Here is a 19880-nt window from a genome sequence, read left to right as displayed (position 1 = left end):
ACTATTCACAGCTAAACATTCTTCCAAAGTTGCTGTGAGATTTGTTTGTGAGTTATTTTCTGCCTGCTGATGTTTGACAGCGAGTCTGTGTTGTATTAGTACAGCACAAGAGAGGATGCTCGAGGTTCAAAGTATCGGTAATGTGTTTCATGCAATTAGAGCAGACTTTTGCTTATGGATGGTCAACAGTGGTTTATCTATTTTTAGTGTAACTGGAGCACTTTTGCCTCCTGGTAGCTTGTTGCGATTCTGAATAGATTAAGCTGCTGCAAATGTAACTGCTGTAGTTTGTAGTACAGAGAAAATTCTCATTTTCTGTATGCTCATCAAGAAAATAAATACCTCCAACCTTTAAAATTAAGGAAATTTTTATTTGCTTCCAAAGATGTAAAATGGTAAAAGGTAAGAATGAGTTGCCTAAGTAATACTTGTGGTATTTTATAATTATACCAGTGGAGCCATAAGTATTTATACTTCAAAACCAGATTCAGAAATAAAAACTGCTATTGTAATTAAACTGCATGGCAACCCAAATTCCTTATTTAAAAAATGAATATCTTTTTGCAGTTTGCTGTCTTTAAAATGTTGGTTTTTTGCTTTTTTTTTAAATGGGTCTTCAATAACTGTTCCAAAACATTTTACTTCTGAAACAAATCCCTGTTTAGTTATGTGAATTCCTGAAATCTTGTAAAGCTGGCAGGGTTGACGCTGTCTAGAGAACAGCACAGGCTCCAAAGATCTGCTCCTCTCAGCTTCCCTGTTTACTGCATCAGATAAATCTGTCCTTGGTGTATTTTTCGTATTTGGTCAACATATTACAATAATCAAGTTTTGTTCTATATAACAGGCAAGTGGAAAGGATTGTGGTCCTGTAAGATTTATTTTATCATTATGTAATAATCAAAGCATTATCAGTTTTGATTTTTCAGAGTTGCTGGCAGTGGCTTTTGATTGGTCTTGTAACCTAGCCACAGATTTCAATTTCCTTCTATTCTGTCCTGATCTACACTCAGAATGATTAAGTAGAAGGGGCCTGAGTGCGGTATCAAGAATTCAGGCCTTACCCTTCCCTGAAAAACTTCTGAGCTTACCCTGGCTCTTGTCCACTATAATGGAGCAGAGTTGAGAGCTGCTCATGCTTAACTGGAACAGACAATTGCGCTGACCACACATTACAAAGGCATATTGTAGTCTTTACTATATGGCAGGTAACAAGCTGATTGTTGATCAGATCTGAATCGGAATTGTTTCTATGGGTTTTCCTGATGAGTATACAGAGTGGCATCAATATTCACTGCTTTGATGTTGATGTTCTGGACAGCTTATTTTCCTGTTTTACTTGTGTTGTGCTCTATCGCTTTGTGCCTAATAAGGTGGTAGTTTAAAATGTTTACATTGCTATGCATGCATGGAAGAGAGGACAATTCTAGTAAAGTGGCATATAATGAATGAAAGAAGAAAGAATAATAAGATAATTTAGAAAAGGATCTAAATGTCGGAGCTTGTAAACATGAAGTGCTCATTTTCTCCAGCAGTTCTGACAAGTCAAAACAAGAGGGATGAAAAGAGGGACTACCAAAAAGTGAATATCCTTAAGCAAAAACTGAAATTTTTGAAAGTTCTACATAAATAGGAATTATTATTTTTTAATTAGAATGGGCAATATATGTAATAATAAAAAATGGCTGTATTAGGTCATTTTCTTGCTTTTAAGAAGATTTTTTTCTCTTTTTTACATGAACAGTTTAATGGTGCCAAAACAAATCTGGGGGGAGTTTTGTTATCTCAGAGGAATACTTCATGTGAATTCCATACCCAATTCTACTTTTTAATACATACAAAGTATCAAAACTTTCTCATTTACAGAATGGTTTTTTCTCATTTTTTCTCATGGTGTTCTTTCTCATTTACAGAATGGTTTCACACCCCTGCACATTGCCTGTAAGAAGAACAGAATAAAAGTAATGGAACTTCTTCTGAAGCATGGTGCATCAATCCAAGCTGTGACTGAGGTGAGAAGTGGTCTTTTCACATTTGTTTTTTTTTTCCTACAAAATTGTCTATATTGATTAATAGAGTATTTCTGAAAGAGCACGTACCACTCAAGTCAGCAATGATTTTTAGTTAGATATTAAAAGATAATGAAACTGTATAGTCGCCCTTATGGGCAGAACACCCAAAGAACTGATATATTTTGGAAAGGCAATGGGGATAACAAGTGACACAACTGGTAAAATTTTAAGGATGATCATTTCTGTCTATTTCTGTTTGTAATTAAATACACAGAATATATATTTGCCCTGCTAAGGAGATCAGAGTGAAGACTGCTTCATTCAAGTCTTAATTCTAAAGGTGATTTAATTCACAGACCTTGGTTTGACTTTCCACATAGAAATGATATTCGTCACAGGTCATCTCAAATAAGTTAGACAGCAATCAATATACTACTATTTCAGACAGTGCAAGGTAGTCTACATGTAGTTCTTGGCACAGTTTAGAAATTAACTAGGAACCTATGAGAAAATTTGGCTTTTTATTTTTTTGTATTTGTATGTTCTGCCAAATTAGGAGCAAAGGTTACATATATAAACATGGAACCACTATGGAAGAAGGCAGGTCAGAAAATGATAAATAATCCTGATTATGATAAATAATGATAATCCTGAAAATGATAAATAATCACTGATTAAAAAAGATACAAGTGGGAGCAACTTATCTCCTCTGAATGGAATTTCATTTGATTCATGGGTTTTATTCTAATTATTCAGTAGCAAGTCACAGTTCCTTTCTTAGCTTTCTTGAGAAAGAACTGAGCCTTGCTACAGCTCACTAAACTCCAAACTAGCTTATAAAGCCACAAAGCTTGTGGATGCAGCTTGCAGAGTGTAGTTTGATGTCAAGTTTGTAGAGGAGTGAAAGGCACAGAGGCACAAAAATCACAGAACCATAACAGATCTTTTACATCAAAGGTGCCATGATTGTCCTATGTATTGATCAGTCTCTGTGGAAGTAGAAAATTTTTCTGTTCATTTTTAACTATTTTAAATACGAAGAATTACTACTGTTATTTTTTTCTTTTTTTTTACACTACTATGCAAGTCAACCAGCTTAACCTTCTGATTGGCACTCTCTGAACTTTCTGAATTATTTATTCAAGCAAATTTTCTGAACACAAGAGCTCTTCCTTGATTTCCTGTCACTGCACATAATCTCGTGCCCCTGCATTTGTTGAGACTCATCACGGTACTTTACTGAGGGGCTCTGCGTGCCTTCCTGCCTTTTCAAGTTGCTGTCTGTAACACTGTAACGAGCTTTAAGGCTTGTTTAAAGGCTCAATTCAGAGCATTCCTATGTTACCAAATAGTTATTAGTGCTGATAAGTAGATAATTAGAGGTAATGTTTTTTATCTTTTTTCCTGGCAAATTCTGTTTTCCAGGTAGATTCCATGCTTCTGTTTGCACATTCCATTTTCAGCTGCAGGCTTGAATCTCTACGGTATGAGTTAGTGTTTATGGTCAAATAGGACATAAATGCATTGCATTTCCCATGGTATACTATTTTAACGATATTTACTAACTTCCATGAATCAGGAAAAAGAAATAACCAGTTTTTGTGCCTCCCTACTCATGTTTGCTGTTCTACATTGGAAAGTAACAGAAGTGTGTTGTCTTCACCTCTACCTTCTTGGGGCTTCTGTACATCAGTGAGGAAGTTGCATAGTCAGGGCATATCCAAAGATTTGCTGAGGTTTCTCCTTTACTTGATAGCAAAACTTCCCTTTGCAACCCATGGCTGGCTGTTGCTACGGTTGTGCAGAAGCAGCTGTGAAGAAACTTTAGGATAATTCTACTCCAAGAATTAACTGTTGATTGGACTTTTGAGGCAAAATCCCTTACATCATACCCTGCTAAATGACCTCTGCAGTTGGTTCTTTATATCCTGTAGAAGGGCAGTGGTGCAGGTTTATAAAGATGATGATGCTGCAAGGTGCTGAGGGAAGGGGAATTTCTCTTCAGTGTGTGTTGTATGTGTCTGTGCCTCTCTTGCTGTACGCTGTGGTTTTGAATTCAGATTCTCCTGAAGAAGCAGTTAGATGTTGAGCTCACCACTGAAAACAGTAGGCTTTATTTTTCAATAAGAGCAACTGGATTTCATGGGGACAAAGAACACTATCTTTTTTGCATTGTATGTATGTTGTAGAAAGTCTTATCTCTGCATTAAATTCCTAGTGTCTTTGCTTGCTCATGAGTCATGCTCATCAGTGTTTTGAAATCTACATGCTCTTTAAAGATGTGTATTTTTTTTTAGAAGAGCAAGCACTTGGGCTTACCTGTTTCAAAAGAATTTCTTTCTCCATAGCAATTTTGTGAAGAGGTGTGGAAGGAGACATATAAGTTTGGTTGTTGGTTTTCTTTTCAGTCGGGCCTAACTCCAATCCATGTTGCTGCCTTCATGGGACATGTAAATATCGTGTCACAGCTAATGCATCATGGAGCATCACCCAACACTACCAACGTGGTGAGTAACAAGTTGCTTTTCAGCACAACAGAGCTGCGAATGTGTTACAGTGTCTGTGAGCAGCACTGTTGTGAAGTGCCTAATTATGGTGTTGGTTACTCACCTCCTTAGTAGTCATGGCTCCTGTTGGAGTCATGTGAAAGCATGGCCTGTTGGCACTTTCTTGGGAGGTGCTTGACAGATTAAGGAGACCTCAGAAAAGGCTGACCTCAAGCAGGCTCTATTCCTTTATTTTCTGAAGTAAAGAATCAGCACATACTGTAGCTTCTCTCATGTAATTTTTGAGAAGCATACTTGACTGTTCTCCCAGGACTCCGGGGGTCTACCATTTAAGGGAAGTTACACTGTTATCAACAGATTGCAGCAGATGTTCAGGACATGTTGCCTGTGTCCATACAGACATACAAAGTGCACTGTGTGCCCCGAGGCTCCCAGGGCATGTATAAAAAACATAGTCATTGTTAGATGGTACCTGAAAGTTGAGAAATGGGAGAGTAATAGGACCTCCTTCACTCTTTTCAGCACTTCAGTCTCTAAAATCTTCCTTTCAGCTTCCATACACAGGAGCAGTTAGAAGAGAATATTGTATTAAAGTCTTCATCTGCTAGTTGTATAAATTATATACATTTGCAATACCATTTTCATAAATGAGATGTTTGTGCCTAAGGATATACTTGCATCCAAAAATCTAGGAAGCAGATTCCCTCCTGAATTTATCCTAGATTACTTATATTTGTTTTTCATTAAGCCTTTGAAGCAATATAAATGATAGTGATGTTTTTCCCCACATTCTCACGTTTCAGTACTTGCCAGATTTAAAATTATACTAAGAGCATAAGGTGTAGCAGGAGAAAATCCAAGAAAAATATGTTTTTGAATGGACAGATGCCGCTGATATCAGGGTCTGAGTCAATTGCTCTTGGGCGGGGAAGCACGACAGGACTCAATATATGAGTGATCAGGCTTCAGTTTATTACCCAGACAGACTTATTCTTAGTGTTTAAGACAGAGGTGTATAGAAAATATCACACAACCACTGGCAGAGAGCCTTGAGAAAAATGACTTTAAAACAACTCCCAACAATTAACATCAGTGAGAAACACGTTCTGGAGGAGGCGACTTTTGATATCATCCTAATCCTAAGAAACCAGGCAGGAATGTGTCAGCAGCAGATGTGAAAGGCAGCATTGGCAGGGCGTCCCCTGTTTCAAAGTGCACTTTTCCTCCCTCACTCACCACAGACCATCTCCTGCTTTTACTTTTCTCAAGGTTCACACAGTGTAGTTTCCTTTGAGCATCGTATCAGCGTGGCCAGTGCGTAACACAGAGCCCAAAGGGAACACCTGCTAGCTAAACAGAATAGACTATCAAGGACAGCTTACTCTAAAAAATACCTATAGTTACAATTATCAGCAGTCCTGTGAGGCCCTCTTTGCTGAAGGCAGGCTGAACAATATAATCACAGAAGTTTCCCATAGATGTCTTGGCAACTTGGGTTGCTCAGCTGAAGCAGTTCTTTTCTGCCTTGAGTTGTTTATCACTTGGCCCAGGAGCATCGTGACCTCCTATCAACATCTAATACTTTTCCATAAGTATATAGTCTGTGTTGCCATGCAAACTATGCTCGTACATATCACCATGACCTTCCTGCTCCTACAGCCGTTTCCCAATAGAAAGAATTTGAAAAAACAAACAAACAAAAAACCAAAAACCACTAAAATAGGCTTTATTTAAATTGATATAATTTTAAACACTGCTGGTAAAGTGGCAGTAGGTACAAAAATGTGTTTTCTTTACAGCAGAAGGCTAGATGCAAAGGCACTGCTGTGTCAAGGAAGGGAAATAAATTGTTTTCCATACAGTTCAGAGCTTAATCTCCTAACTTGCTTACAGACAACTCCTATGAATTTTCTAATTGTGATTATTCGAATTGGATCACCAGCATATACTTGTGATTATTAAATATATTGCATTTGTTTTTCCTGTGTGTTATTTTATTTAATTTTTTTGTCACCTTTTATCTTGTTTCTGTTGTTGCTAGAGAGGAGAAACAGCACTGCACATGGCTGCCAGAGCTGGCCAAACAGAGGTTGTTCGATACCTAGTACAGAATGGAGCTCAGGTGGAGGCTAAAGCTAAGGTAAGATTATTTATGCTTATGCTATTTAATAAAACAGGAAATTGCATTCATCCTGCATGCGTTATTTGGGAAGAGAAAAGGGAGATGAAGCCAAGGGCCTCAGCATAATGACCACTAGTATTTTGTTACTTACTTTATTACTGTAGTAATGAGTGAGTTGAATGTAAGAGGGAAGACAAGAGATGTCAGATTGATACCATTACTTTTTTTTCCACTAATGAATTAATATAGAGTATTCTGTTTTTTACTTTTGATTTGGGATAGGAGGAATACCTCAAATCTGTTTTTATTTTTGTGAAACTGTAATCCCTATGCTGCTGATGTCTGTTGTCATACCCCTGAAGCACCAGCCTGTATGCATTCAGAAATAGGCTTTTAAAGAACATTGCCTAGGGAGCCCACCAGAGAGGTGGCAGCTCTGAAACTCCTTAGAAAACAGATGTGAGAGTTTTGGGGAGTGGGTTCAAAGGGGAGCTGAAGGAGACTGACTAAGTAAGCTGGAAATGCAGTGATACTAAAGGAAGTGCAACTTGCCTGTAGGAGTTTTTCAGCAGCAGATGAAGATGATGAAGAGCAAGTTGAGTATTGGGTGGATGAATGTGGTAACCTGCTTCAGTTGAAAAATCACTGTTGTGGAAGAATAGGAAATGTATTAATTTGCATTATTTCTCTGCATCTCAAAGAATGGAATTATACAGGAGGATATTTTAATAGTTCAGGATAAATGATACTGTGGATGATTCTGTGAAAAGTAGATGAATCAGCCTGGGTCAGTGGAAGGAAAGAATTTGGAAGAGCAAAATATTATTATAGTGTAGCTCAAACACTGAAGGGAGCGTACAAAAGAAAAGCAAGTATCCTAGATCGACAACTGTTGCCTTTACCTGGCTGAAGGATCAGTTGGTCTGTGTATAGGAAAAGCAAGCTGAAAGTGACGATGTGTGCACAAAGTAAAAATAATAAGAAAAAATAAAAAATAAAAGTTGCAAGGCACAGAAAACATGTGGAATATGGCTGGATAAAAAGGAACAAACCATCCAAAAAAAAAAAAAAAAAAGCAACAGAGAGAAATAAAGGACAAAAGCAAAGAAATACTTAAGAGTTACTGAAGAATCATATCAAATTACAGAAACAAAAGTTCCAGGGAGAAAGTGGATAAATAGGCACAATATATGACCATCTTAATAGGTCAAACCAGGATTTTTTTTGTTTTTTTAATAGTTTTTAAATACATGCAATTCCAAAGAGATCTACTTTTCACAGTGAAATTAGCATCTGTGAATTGGTTACCAGTGAGAGCATCTACTTGTAAGGAACTCTGACTAAATATTTAGAGCAGGTATATTCCATATCTGAAAGTGTCTGACAATAGAAGTGAATAGTGGTCTGTAATTCTACTCAGACATTCTTGAAAGTGAACAGCTCATGTTGCAGGAGCACAGTCAAGCAAATATTTTCTAAATAATTTCACACAGTGAATTTGTGCAAAGTGCCATTGCCTATATTCAACATTCATCATAAATAACAGCTAAGCAAAGCAATTATACACTACTGCTAATACCAGATAGGACCTCAGTAGAATTAATGTTCACGTACAATTTTGAAAAATAATAGAATCTGACCAAATATTTTCACAGAAAATATGAGCTTTAGTTTTGTGATGTAGAATCCTGTTTCCTCCTTTATGTTTAGGATGACCAAACGCCGCTGCACATTTCTGCTCGACTGGGAAAAGCAGATATAGTACAGCAGCTGCTACAGCAAGGAGCATCTCCAAATGCAGCTACGACGTCTGGCTATACGCCCTTGCATCTTTCTGCTCGAGAAGGCCATGAAGATGTAGCTTCTGTTCTTTTGGAGCATGGTGCATCTTTAGCTATTATTACCAAGGTAAGAGAGAAGAAAAGTGATAGCTTCCATAGTAAAATGTATCTGTAACAAGTACTACTGGTGTGTTGAATGCAGAGAGTTATATGCATATGTGAATAATGTGAGACTGAGCTGCATATTCTCAAAAAGGTGCCAAGCTTCACTTTTTTTCCTTGGAGACTGATCTATAACACATCCTTGTGATCTGATGTGCATTTACTCAGAATGAAAGGAATGCAGGGCAGAGATTCTTGATGGCAGTTGATAAGCTGTTGCCCAGCTTTATCCTTAGGTCTTTTGTGGTGTGAGGAAAGGAACTGTCTCTTCTCTTTTTACAGTTCATTTTTATATGGATAGGGCTCTTCCTTGCAGGGGAAAGCCTTAAAACCCGTCACGGCAGAGGGAAGCTATAGACTTGCTGCCTGTGCTTGGGATTGTTAAAGGGCAGTAGATAGAAATAGTAGATCTCTGTAGAATAGAGTAATACTTTGTCTTGAATGTCTAGGCACTGAGAAAGAGAGTGCCTGAGGCTGCTATGTGCTCTCTCTTACAGAAAGGATTTACTCCTCTACACGTGGCTGCAAAGTATGGGAAAATTGAGGTAGCAAACCTCCTTCTTCAGAAGAATGCATCTCCTGATGCTTCTGGAAAGGTAGGACAAAATAAGTTGCTGCCATTTGCACAGCAAACATATATACACACAATATTCTAGTAATACCCTTCTACCTACTTGCCATTGCACACACTAACATTCACAGCCTGGTTTTAACTGGAATAAATTTTATCTAATATCCCTGTTCCTACTTGGGCTGCCAGGAATCTGCAAACTCTTAACAAAAATGACTTTTATTGTCACTAATTGACATCGAAATTACATCCTCTCAGTACCCATCCAAGGTAATGGAAACAAACTATTCCCCTGTGTTGCTCCCCCAGACTATTTACAATCCTTATCAGAGTATTCAGGCAGCTGGCTCTGCTCCCCCAGGTCCCATGATAGGACAAAGCCCAGGAGGACCTCAAGCTTTTTAAACCAGCCCAACTTGTATTTTTACGGATGCAAGGGACAGTTTACTTTATCCACTGCAGGAAAAAAAAAATGTTGCCGAGGTTTTGACCTCAGGGTCGAAATTCCTTACTTGCTCTGACTTAGGAGCAATGCTGATATGTATTTCTCTGTTCATCTTCCCTGGGAAGAGTGAAAAGGGCTCACTCATCTCTGTAACAATTTTCAAAGCCCTGTTTCTATTTTTGCTTCAAAATTCACTGAAGAATCCTGATACGTGAATAAATAAAAATGTTCTTTCACCTTATCTTGCTCTAATTTCCCAAACTCTTTAGTTTTCCCTGGAGAGGGTCAGTAACAGCACTTGTTTGTTCTGCATGTGTTTTTAGAGCGGTTTAACACCACTGCATGTAGCTGCACACTACGATAATCAAAAAGTGGCACTTCTACTGTTGGACCAGGGAGCTTCACCTCACGCATCTGCCAAGGTACAAGTACTGACCACCCTGAGGAATAATACCTAGCCCTTCTGTCACTTTTTTTCCTACCTACCTGCTCTTTCTAGAATGTATGTGCTTGCAATTACAGGGAACCCAGTGACCTTGTTTATAACATCTCACAACATGAAGCTCTGTAAGCTGTTAGAGTGTTTCTACCAATTAATAAAATGGTAATAAAAATAAAAACTAAAAGTATAGATGTAGAAAAATCTCAAGTCTTTAGTTTCACTGGAGATTGAGCCTCAGTTTCACTTGTCCCATCTCCATACCTTCAGAAAGCCAGCCAACTTTGTATCGCTGCATCTTAATATCTGAGCAGGGCAAGCTTGGAGATAGTTCTTTGCTGTGCACAGGTAGTTCTCCTGCATTGTGCCACAGGAGGTGTGAGAAGTTTCTCTGTACAACATACAGTATTATTGATGTGCTTCATAGTATTTCTACCTGAGTGTAAATAGACAGTTGAGAAAACTAGTCATAGCCCTGCTTTGGTTTGTAATTTACTTTCAAGGCATCATGAAGTGTTAAGATTTCAGATGTGAAAGAGTAAATACTTAAGTGAGTAACAGTTTTATGAATAGAAAAATCTAGAGGAGCTTAAAGTTTCTTTATCTTCTGTGGATCCCAGTTTTAAATACTGGCCAATAATCAGTAGTTGGACAACTGCAGCATGTTAAACAAGGTTGCAAACCTGCGTAGGGTATGTTCATGTAGGTAAGTGTGGTGTAAATATCCCATTTGAAACAATCCAGATATATTCCTAAAATCATGAAGGAACACTGTGGAAAAGGGTGGGCTAGCAGAGCACTTTCAGACACAGGCATCTCTCCTTTATTGCCTTCCACTTACACATGACTGCATACAGCTTTAGTAGGAGAGGCCTTCTGCATGGCTAAAGAGGAGCAAAGAGTCATACATGGTAGCTCCCAGAGTTTATGGTGCAGAAGTTAAGTAAACATGAATAGCCAGCAGCAGTAGCGCAGTCTAAAATCAATAATGCCAATAGTGGCAATCTGCCAGAGCCATGCCCCAGGAGGTGAACTGGACTGATCTCTGATCTTTTACTACTGCAACACGGCACTCTTAAATGCCACTGAGAGGAAGGAAGGACCTTCTAAAAGGGATGAGAAGATACTAACTTCCCAGTTATCACTGAAAGAATCTGCCTGTTTCATTGCTTCTGGACCCCGTGAATCATGTAGGAGCAGAGGTTGCAATATCTACTGCAGAGAGCTTGGGAAGCCCAAAACAAGGTGGAAGCACTATAGCCTACAGTATAATACTACACAAACTCATGTGTCAAGTCACCATAGCTTCCCCATTTTTAAAAATGATGATAATAATTTTGCAGCTGCTACTTAGGCCTTCAGTGCTAGATGTAAGTCTTCCTAAAAAAGGCCATTTGTTAGTCTTCTGCAGCAAGAACACAGGAACACACTGAGCAGAGCATCAATACTAAATAAAATTGATGGTAGCATGTTTGTTGCTTTAGGCAACCACAGTGCAGTCATCTGAAAGATGATGTTGGTAACAGCAGATGATTTCCTATTTTGTAAGTGTGGTCCAACAAATAAGGGCGTTGCATCCATAGCTCTCATCACTAGCTCTGTGGTTTAATCAGCAGTTGCTTCCTTTATGACACTCCTTATCAACAACCATCTTAAGAGCAGCTTGTTAGCCAGGCCTTGTAGAGGGATCAGTGAAAGGGGATGGGAAGTGGCCATGTCCAATACAGCGCTCTAATACAGTTATTCAGAAGAACCATTCTTCTTTTATGTTGGCTAAAATTTAGCTTCTGCCTTATTTCAGTTTGGTATTCACTTTGCCACGCCTTCCTTTCCCTCTCCCCCTCAAGGCTCATTTTTTCTTTCAGTCTCTCCATCTTTAATCCTTTTTACTCCCTTTTCCTGGCAACCACAATAACCCAATACTGTCCTTCCAAACTTTGTTCCATTCTGCATTTATTCGCAGTGACAGAGCTCAGCCCTTACCATGAGATGCAGTCTGAGACTGAGCTGAGTTTCAGTTTTTGTTTTTCAGCTGTCTTCTTGGTGACATATTCCTTGCCATTCCACTAAGTGAAGTATGCGAATTTCTGAGAAAAAGACTTGAAAGTGCATTTCTTATTTTACAAAATATGTGTGAGCTACGTTTAAAATACACAGGACTTCACATACAAGCAGGATATAACACAGAGAATAGGTGCTCATGTGCTGCTGTCTGTTTTACGTGTCAGTCTTGTGCAGGAAGTCTGAGAAGGGGATTGTATTTTTTTCCTGATACACTTCACATTCCAAGTGAACATTAATGGCTGTGCCCCTCCCTCATTAGCTGTGGCTCTGTTGCTCCTGGGTGTCATTTTGGATGCTGCAGTTTGCTTTGCTGAGGTGCCAAACGCTTCCACACTGCTGAAGTCAGTGTGAGCTGCACTTTGAACAAACAGTGTGAGCTGTGTTACCCTGACTGCTCTGCAATAGCTTAGTATCTAAGGGCTGAACCAAATCTGAATTGAATTTTAAAAGCTATGGAACCTTTTCCATGTGCAGTTAGTATTGTACATCTCTCTTGCTTCTGGATTACTACCAATGCAGTCTTGCAAACATTTGTGTGTCCTTGTGCATTTATTCTCTGCTCGTATCTGTATTGCCCTGCATCTGTTGTGTCCAGCCCTGCTGCCCTCCAGGGTGCAGGGAGGGCATGAGCCAAATTTATGCGTTGTGCCTTTAGACAGATTTTATTGAACTGTGTAATCTGGTAATTGCCATACCATGTGAAGTGTTCCTTCAACAAAGGTCTTACCCCCTTAACTTCTTACTTAGTCATATGTTTATGTGTTCATGTTTGCCATTTGCTTTAAAATAAAGTCTGGTGCATTTCTAAGTGATGGAAAGTTCTTGATTGAACAGTTATTGCAGTCTGTACCCAAAAGTCAGTTGTGTCTTGGTCAGTATTTTGGTATTTGTATGCTAATCATTTATTTCTATTGATCTATTTTCTGCTAAATCATCCTCTTTTAGAGTTACAAAACATTATACAGTTGATAGGAATTAAAAGAAGGAAAACAAACAAACAAAAAGACAAAAGTTGCATGCTTTAATTTTCCCTTAATCTGAACCAAGAAAGTCTCTTGGTAGAATTAGACTAGATGCTGAAAGAAAGGCCATGTTTCAGATACACAATACTTTCATTCACACTGGGAAATAGGAAAAAAAACAACAATAGTCAGTAACAGCTGTTGTAAGTTATGAACACACATCCTGCTCTTCTCTTTGTTAAAGATTCTATCACATTGTTTAATGAATAGATTGCTATGAAGTGTTTTCTGTTGACAGAATGGCTATACACCACTACATATAGCTGCCAAGAAAAACCAGATGGACATAGCAACTACACTGCTGGAATATGGTGCTGATGCCAATGCTGTAACCAGACAGGGTATTGCCCCTGTACATCTGGCCTCTCAGGATGGCCATGTGGACATGGTGTCCTTACTTCTTACTAGAAATGCAAATGTAAATCTCAGCAACAAGGTAAGTGTTTCTCTGTTTGGTGCTAAGGCAATAAACAAACGTAGTGACAGGAAGGATAGGGGCCTCCAGTTTTATCCAGCATGATTCTGCAGGTTATGAGAAACATCATAGGTGTTCAAATACATATTGCCATTTCTTTTAGCAGAGAGAGCAGTATACAGCAAGTGCTCTGTCAGATTGAATGAACTGTCTTTCATAGTCCCCAGGTTTTGATGATCACTGGCACCATATGCTGCAGAGGAATTTATAAATCCATCTTCCTCCCTGCCATGTACTCATCTGCCAAAACGTGCCACCAGAGAAAATGTCTTCCTCACCCTACTGGTTAGTGGTGTTGGGGAGTCAGTTAGGAGTCTAGATATGTGCCTGCCCATTAAGCAAGGGTATCAATTAACTTGCTAAGGGAAATGCTTTTTTGTTTTTTGAAGTAATAAGACAGGTTTTCAGATTTTTTGTTCATTCAAGTAAGTGACTCTTCCTCCCCAGTGAACGTTCCTCACTGCACAGTGACTTTTACTGTAATTTCTCCTGAGGTCAGAAGGAGGAAAGCTAGTAGATTTTAGTTTCTGCAAGTGTAAGTTTGTAGACTATTAAATCTGTTATATGGTAATGTTTCTAGCAAATGTGCAGCCTCAATTCTTTAAATGCTCTCCCTAGCCATCAGGGATGCTGTAAAGTGCAGGTTCAGTATGGATTTATATTGCTAAAGAGAAAGGCAATATTCAAATTTTTTGTAGAGAACATTTCACATTCTCAGTAGAAAAACTTCACGTTCTCTGAAGCTGTGGGTGGTGTTGCATAGGATTGCTTATGTCCAGTCCCTCCTTGAAAAGGTTCTCTGGAGGGTGTGGATTTGCCCTCATGTCAGAGTGTGGGCTTGTGCAGTGTTGGATCTATTTTGTATTGCTGTCATACAGTTTGCCATGTGCACATTCTGCATCACGTTGGCTATGGAGAGCATGATAACTGCTGCTTGGTATTTTGATGCAGTACCACCGTTAGTCATCTTCAACATCTTCTAAACCATTGTTGCTTGGTTGCCATCTTCTTTTTCTCATTACACAGATAACAGCACCTATGAAAATAATTATCCTTTATTTGCTTAGCAGTGCACATTTCCTCTGAGCTCCGCACCTACATTTGACGCCAGACACTTAAAGCACACCAAACTCTGTGTTTTGTAGTGGTATTAAAAGGCCTTTTGTTTTCTTCAGAGTGCACAGGGTATTGGGAACTGAGTGCTCAGAGTCTCAGTGTTGATACTGAGCACTTCCTAAAACTTTTAAGAAGGTTTGGTCCATGATATTTAGGTCCCATTATGTAATTTACAGTTGATTACTTTTATATATTTATGCAGTGGGACCCACTTAACTGTTGCTGTCATCAGCATTGCCTTTTCAAGAGCAGTACAGTTACTGCCATTGGTAAGGAGTCCACACTGCAAGTTGTGGGTGTAATGTATACAGTTCTGTGAAGACTGATTTGGGTCTAAGGGTAGGAGATTTACCTAACCTAGGTAAGGCTTAAATCTGAGTGTATGTTGCTAAAGTTTTTTTACAAACTTGAAGAAGTCTGAGCAATTATTCAAACTTTCCTTTAAAGTCTTGCTCATTCTAAGGAAGTGAATTTGCCAGGAGGGGAAAAATACTGTGCGGCTCTTTCCTCATGAGTCTTATATAATTTGCTATTCTGTATTTAATATTGCACAAGAAAATGTTCCTTATGTGAAAGAAACATTATCTTCCTAGTTTTTAAGTTGTAGTTTCTTGCAATTGAATAAATCAGATATCACAGTACATGGCATGTAAAGTGAAGGTAGAATTTTTCACTTCTCTAATTTCAAGACGACTTTCTGAATCTTATTGGTAGTTGAATATGTGTTTAATATTTATGTGCTACCTCTCAAGATTGTTACCTGCTACTCCTCATTTACAGAGTGGACTGACACCATTGCACTTGGCTGCTCAAGAGGACAGAGTCAATGTAGCTGAGGTTCTTGTTAACCAAGGAGCTGCTCTAGATGCTCAGACAAAGGTATGAATGCCACTGTGAATGTGTATTGTTTTCTTTCAGGGAGGCAGAAGCCTGTAAACTTGTCAAATAATTAGTTTCAGAGTGAAACTGGAAAAAAAAACAGCAGCGAAACATTCCTTGTAATAAGTTGATGTAGAATGCATTTTGAACACTGAAGACGTCTAAACCTCAATGTTTATTTCAATTGTTTATTATAAAGCTTATTTCTTGCCAAATATTTAAATTGATATAGATGTTTCCTACTGTTGTGTTTTACTAAAGGTAAGTGAGATTGAGATGTTTTTTTACGTAAATAAACTTTCAGAAAAAATAGAACTCTTTCTATAGAGTCACATTATCTTTTACCATACACACACACTCATGTGGTTTGGTAGTTTTGACATGCTGCACATGCTAGCACTCATCTAAGAGTAGAAACAAAACACAGGAGAACTGTTATTTAAAAATAAAGAAGAAACTATATTTGCAGCAGAACCAATGTAAATGCAGAGTAGGCATTCCTGGTTATTAAGAGGTTAGCAGGTTTTCCCATGACTTCAGAGCGTTCATAGAATTGTGTAGTCTTCTTTTGCTGAGCTGTCAATAAACAATCATCCATAGGCATGATTGTACAAGTTCATTAGTAAAGACTTCCCCCTGCTCCTAGGGCTTGAATCAGCCTGCATGACTGAATGCCAACCTTTCTCAGCCATTCTGTCTTGCAAAACACAGTATATATCTCATGATATTGGTATATTCTAGGAAACTCACTGAGAGTAGGCCAGTGTGCTCTTAATGTTAGGTACTAGGTAAATATTGCTCTATTCTGTCTTCAGAAATAGCACTAAAGTTGAAACATATACCTCTTCAGGACAAATTTGACATTGTTTATTGCTGTTATCTGATATGAGATATATATACATGGTGGTGGACACTTTCAAACTTACTGGCCTAAAAATATTTTTGCTTAAAGTAAATATTTGAACTTCTAAATAAGAGGATTTATATGGGTTATCTAGAATGATAGGGAGTGGATTTTGGAACTTAAACAATAACTCCTCCCACTGCACTGTGTTGATTTGGCTACAGTGTTTGTGACCTAATTCCAACAAGCTGTCTAAAAATTATTACTTGGTGTATACTGTGCTTAAAAGATGTAAAGATGACAATCTCAGTGTTGATTGCACTTCATGCATTGCCTGGATCAAGGAGACATTAATATATCTGGATGAGAAATGAGTTGTGATCCGGTACTTGAAGAGTTTCTGATTAAATCAACTAAAATAAACGAGGACCCATAGTCTGATCTGGGTATTTGAGAGACCTGTGCAAGACAGAAGCTTTAAAAAATCTGTTGTGTGTACCCCCAAGTTAGGTGCTGTGTTTGCATCCCAGAAATGTGCATCCTGCTGTCCAACAATACTATCATTTTGTCATCACACTGACATCTCAAAAAGGCTGAATCTATCATCATCTCTTGCCGAAGGTTGGCTGATTATAATTCGTGAGAGAGAAAAGTCATAGGTACCTGGTTTTCTGCCGTATAATTCCAACTGCACTTTTGTTTTAAGCTATTGATTTCAGTGATGTTATTCTGGCATGAAACTTAATATAGTTCTGATGAAATCCCAGGAATTTGTCCAGCTTTATAGTTTTGTAACCTGTTCTCTAGCCTGTTTTCCAGATTAATCAGTGTAGGTTCTTATCAGCTGCTAAATCATTCAGCAGTGAATGAGGTCAGCCCTGGTTCATTTCTTTGCATGATTTCCTGAGACATAACTGAAGAAGGAAAACCTACCCGGTTTTGGTTTCTGTAGAAGAACCTGCTCTTCTAACTTAGTCAAGAGCTGAATCACCTCCTAGCTTGTAAAACTTGTCTCTGTTTGCCTTTCTCCCACTCTTCTCCATCCCACAAATAGTAAGTAGTCTAAGGAGACATTTACATCAACAGGTGCAGGCAGTCATGTGTCCCCTTTGCCTGCTCTCCAGTGTCCAAATGGAATCCAGTTCTGGAGTAGCGGCCTTTTAGTCACATTAACATGGCGTGGTGTCTAAGATATTGTCACAGCTGAGAAGGAGAGCATGTTTGTTGGGTTTTAGGGAAAACATGTACAGTTGCACAAGCTCTGTGCTGAACTTAGTGCATGGCAGTATGGTCAAGCAAGCATGAAACGCTGTGAAGACACATGGGCAAAGGGCTTCAATTTATCCTTCATAGGTCTCTGGGGGGTCTGAACTTCTTAACAGTATCTCTGAAAGTTGAACTAGTCAGTAAAACAATCACAAGTGAAAGAAAAAAAATAAAAGGAAAGTAACAACAAAGAACAACCAAGGAATTGTTTTTGACCTGTCTGCAGCTTGAATCCTGCCAATGGTAATAATCATTTCATTTTCAAGAAGAAAAAAACAAATACGCTTTTTGTTCACCCTCACTGTTCAGGTTTTCTTCATATGCATAACTACTGCAAGTAGGGAATTGCTTCCTAGTATAGATTTGCTTCCATGGGACATTCCCATAGTCATCAGGATGTGGACCAGAAACTCATAGGTCAGGCAAAGTTCTCAGTGTATTTCAGCAGAACTCCTCTTGGGTGTAACAATTTGCTGTTGTGATTCTTATGTCTGGGAAAACATGAACTATAAATACTGTAGGCCTATGGCAATGGCTTGTATTTTGCCTACCATGCTAACTCATCTGCTCCTTAGGAAGAAAGTGCCTTGTGTCTTGTAGGACTGTATTGTAGTAGTGTGAGCTTGCTGGTTATTTGCTGGCTTCTGCAAGGTGTCATTTACTGAGTTTGTAGCAATGACCTCTGTGGTCTCCTCACAGCCAGATATGTGTAAGTTGACTGTCAGATACCAACCTGTGATATAGGACAAGCTGCAATGCAGTGTCATTTATTTTAACATAAAATAGTTTCTGCATAAATTTAAGATCATCTTGCATTCCTAAGAGAAGAGCCAGCAAGCTCTGTACTTCTACAATGAAGGAAAAAGAGTTATGCAGTGAAAGCATATCTTGACCTCATGTTCTATACAGGTAACGTTTGGATGGCTGGCTTGTAAAATAGCAGTTCTGTAGTTACAGGCTCTCCTGTTGAGGTGGATTAACTGTTCTGTGGGAATAAAATGTCTGTGTGTGCTTCCCCTAAAACCTAGAGGCACTGGGGAGCAAGATACAGCAACAGCTGAGTTGGCTCCAAAAGCACTGCTTGCTGAGCTTGCGTGTTTGCATGATGCCATCCAGCACATCCAGTTCAGGTTTTCACTTTGTGCACAGAGTGCCAGAGATGTGGCCATTCTCTTCTAAAAGCCTAGAAGCTGATCTGTACAGCTTAGTGATATTATATTGGGGATTTCAGTGGACCTCCAACAGTGTCAGCACTAACCTTTCATTTTCTTCTCTTATTTCACATACATATGCTTTTGTTACCTTATTTGTTGTAGGCTAGACAAACAGCCAAGTCTTTTATTGTTAATATTTATTAGATTCTCTCATCATCATGTTCCCCAATTAAATGCTGGTTGTGTCACTCCCACACAGTTTCCATCAATGGAGGAAATACTCTCAATATCTTAGCATGTCATTCAACATCTTGGGTAGGGACCAGTGAGCTATCAGCTTCCACCTCTGGTGCAAGTTCTTTAATCATTGTTTATATATAAACTTCCAGTTGCTGTGCAACAAACATTTAGAGTTTGCAGCTTTATCAAGTGCAAGTACTTCTTATTTCTGCTCAGGTTCTCAGTGCCACACACATGATTTTGGATTATTTGGATGATGAAAGGGGAAAATTGGGCCAAAACATATTTAGTGCCTTGAAGCTATAGTGAGGAAGAAAAAAAAAGATCTAATACCAAGGAAAACCTCTTCTGTAGGAGATCAGTCAGTCTGTATGATTTAAAAAGGTTTAATAAACTAAATTTAGTTTTTAAGGGAAGGCATAATAGGGTCCTGCTGCTAAGGCAGCAGTTTTTGTCCATTCTGATGTTGCATTTTTGTCTGAATTAAGGTATGTTAAAGACTATTTGGTATGAAACTGTTGTGCAGTATCACATCACAGCTTCCAATGTTATGCGCTCCTTTTGTACATAGTACTGGAGTTTAAAATTAATTTGAAGCTGTGCAGTGAGCAGATGTTTCCACTCCTGGTGCTCATGTTGAGTGTATAAAAGCTGCACTGACACATGTGAAGTTCGGTTTTGTTGCAGGGCTTCTGTACTGAGAATTGGCATGAGTAAATACTGTTTCATGGATCAGGAAATCTCCACATGTCATTTCTCAAACCCTTTTCCTGTTGGATAG

General features: G+C 38.6%; 1 protein-coding gene across 1 annotated transcript in view; it reads left to right on the top strand.

Moving 5' to 3' along the window:
• Positions 1–19880, top strand: part of ANK3 (ankyrin 3) — a 193505-nt gene that overhangs the window by 86928 nt on the left and 86697 nt on the right. The window contains exons 11-18 of the mRNA XM_065746770.1: positions 1914–2012; positions 4421–4519; positions 6561–6659; positions 8352–8549; positions 9082–9180; positions 9924–10022; positions 13364–13561; positions 15497–15595. Of these exons, the coding sequence (XP_065602842.1) occupies positions 1914–2012; positions 4421–4519; positions 6561–6659; positions 8352–8549; positions 9082–9180; positions 9924–10022; positions 13364–13561; positions 15497–15595 (990 nt within the window). The remainder of the gene's footprint in view (positions 1–1913; positions 2013–4420; positions 4520–6560; positions 6660–8351; positions 8550–9081; positions 9181–9923; positions 10023–13363; positions 13562–15496; positions 15596–19880) is intronic.

This window comes from Cyrtonyx montezumae, unplaced genomic scaffold, assembly GCF_038088225.1.
Source record: "Cyrtonyx montezumae isolate F1298 unplaced genomic scaffold, pur_monq_1.0 scaffold_4, whole genome shotgun sequence".
NCBI lineage: Eukaryota > Metazoa > Chordata > Aves > Galliformes > Odontophoridae > Cyrtonyx > Cyrtonyx montezumae.
The sequence above is the reverse complement of the archived record's forward strand: the minus strand, read 5'-3'. Positions and strand labels throughout refer to the sequence as shown.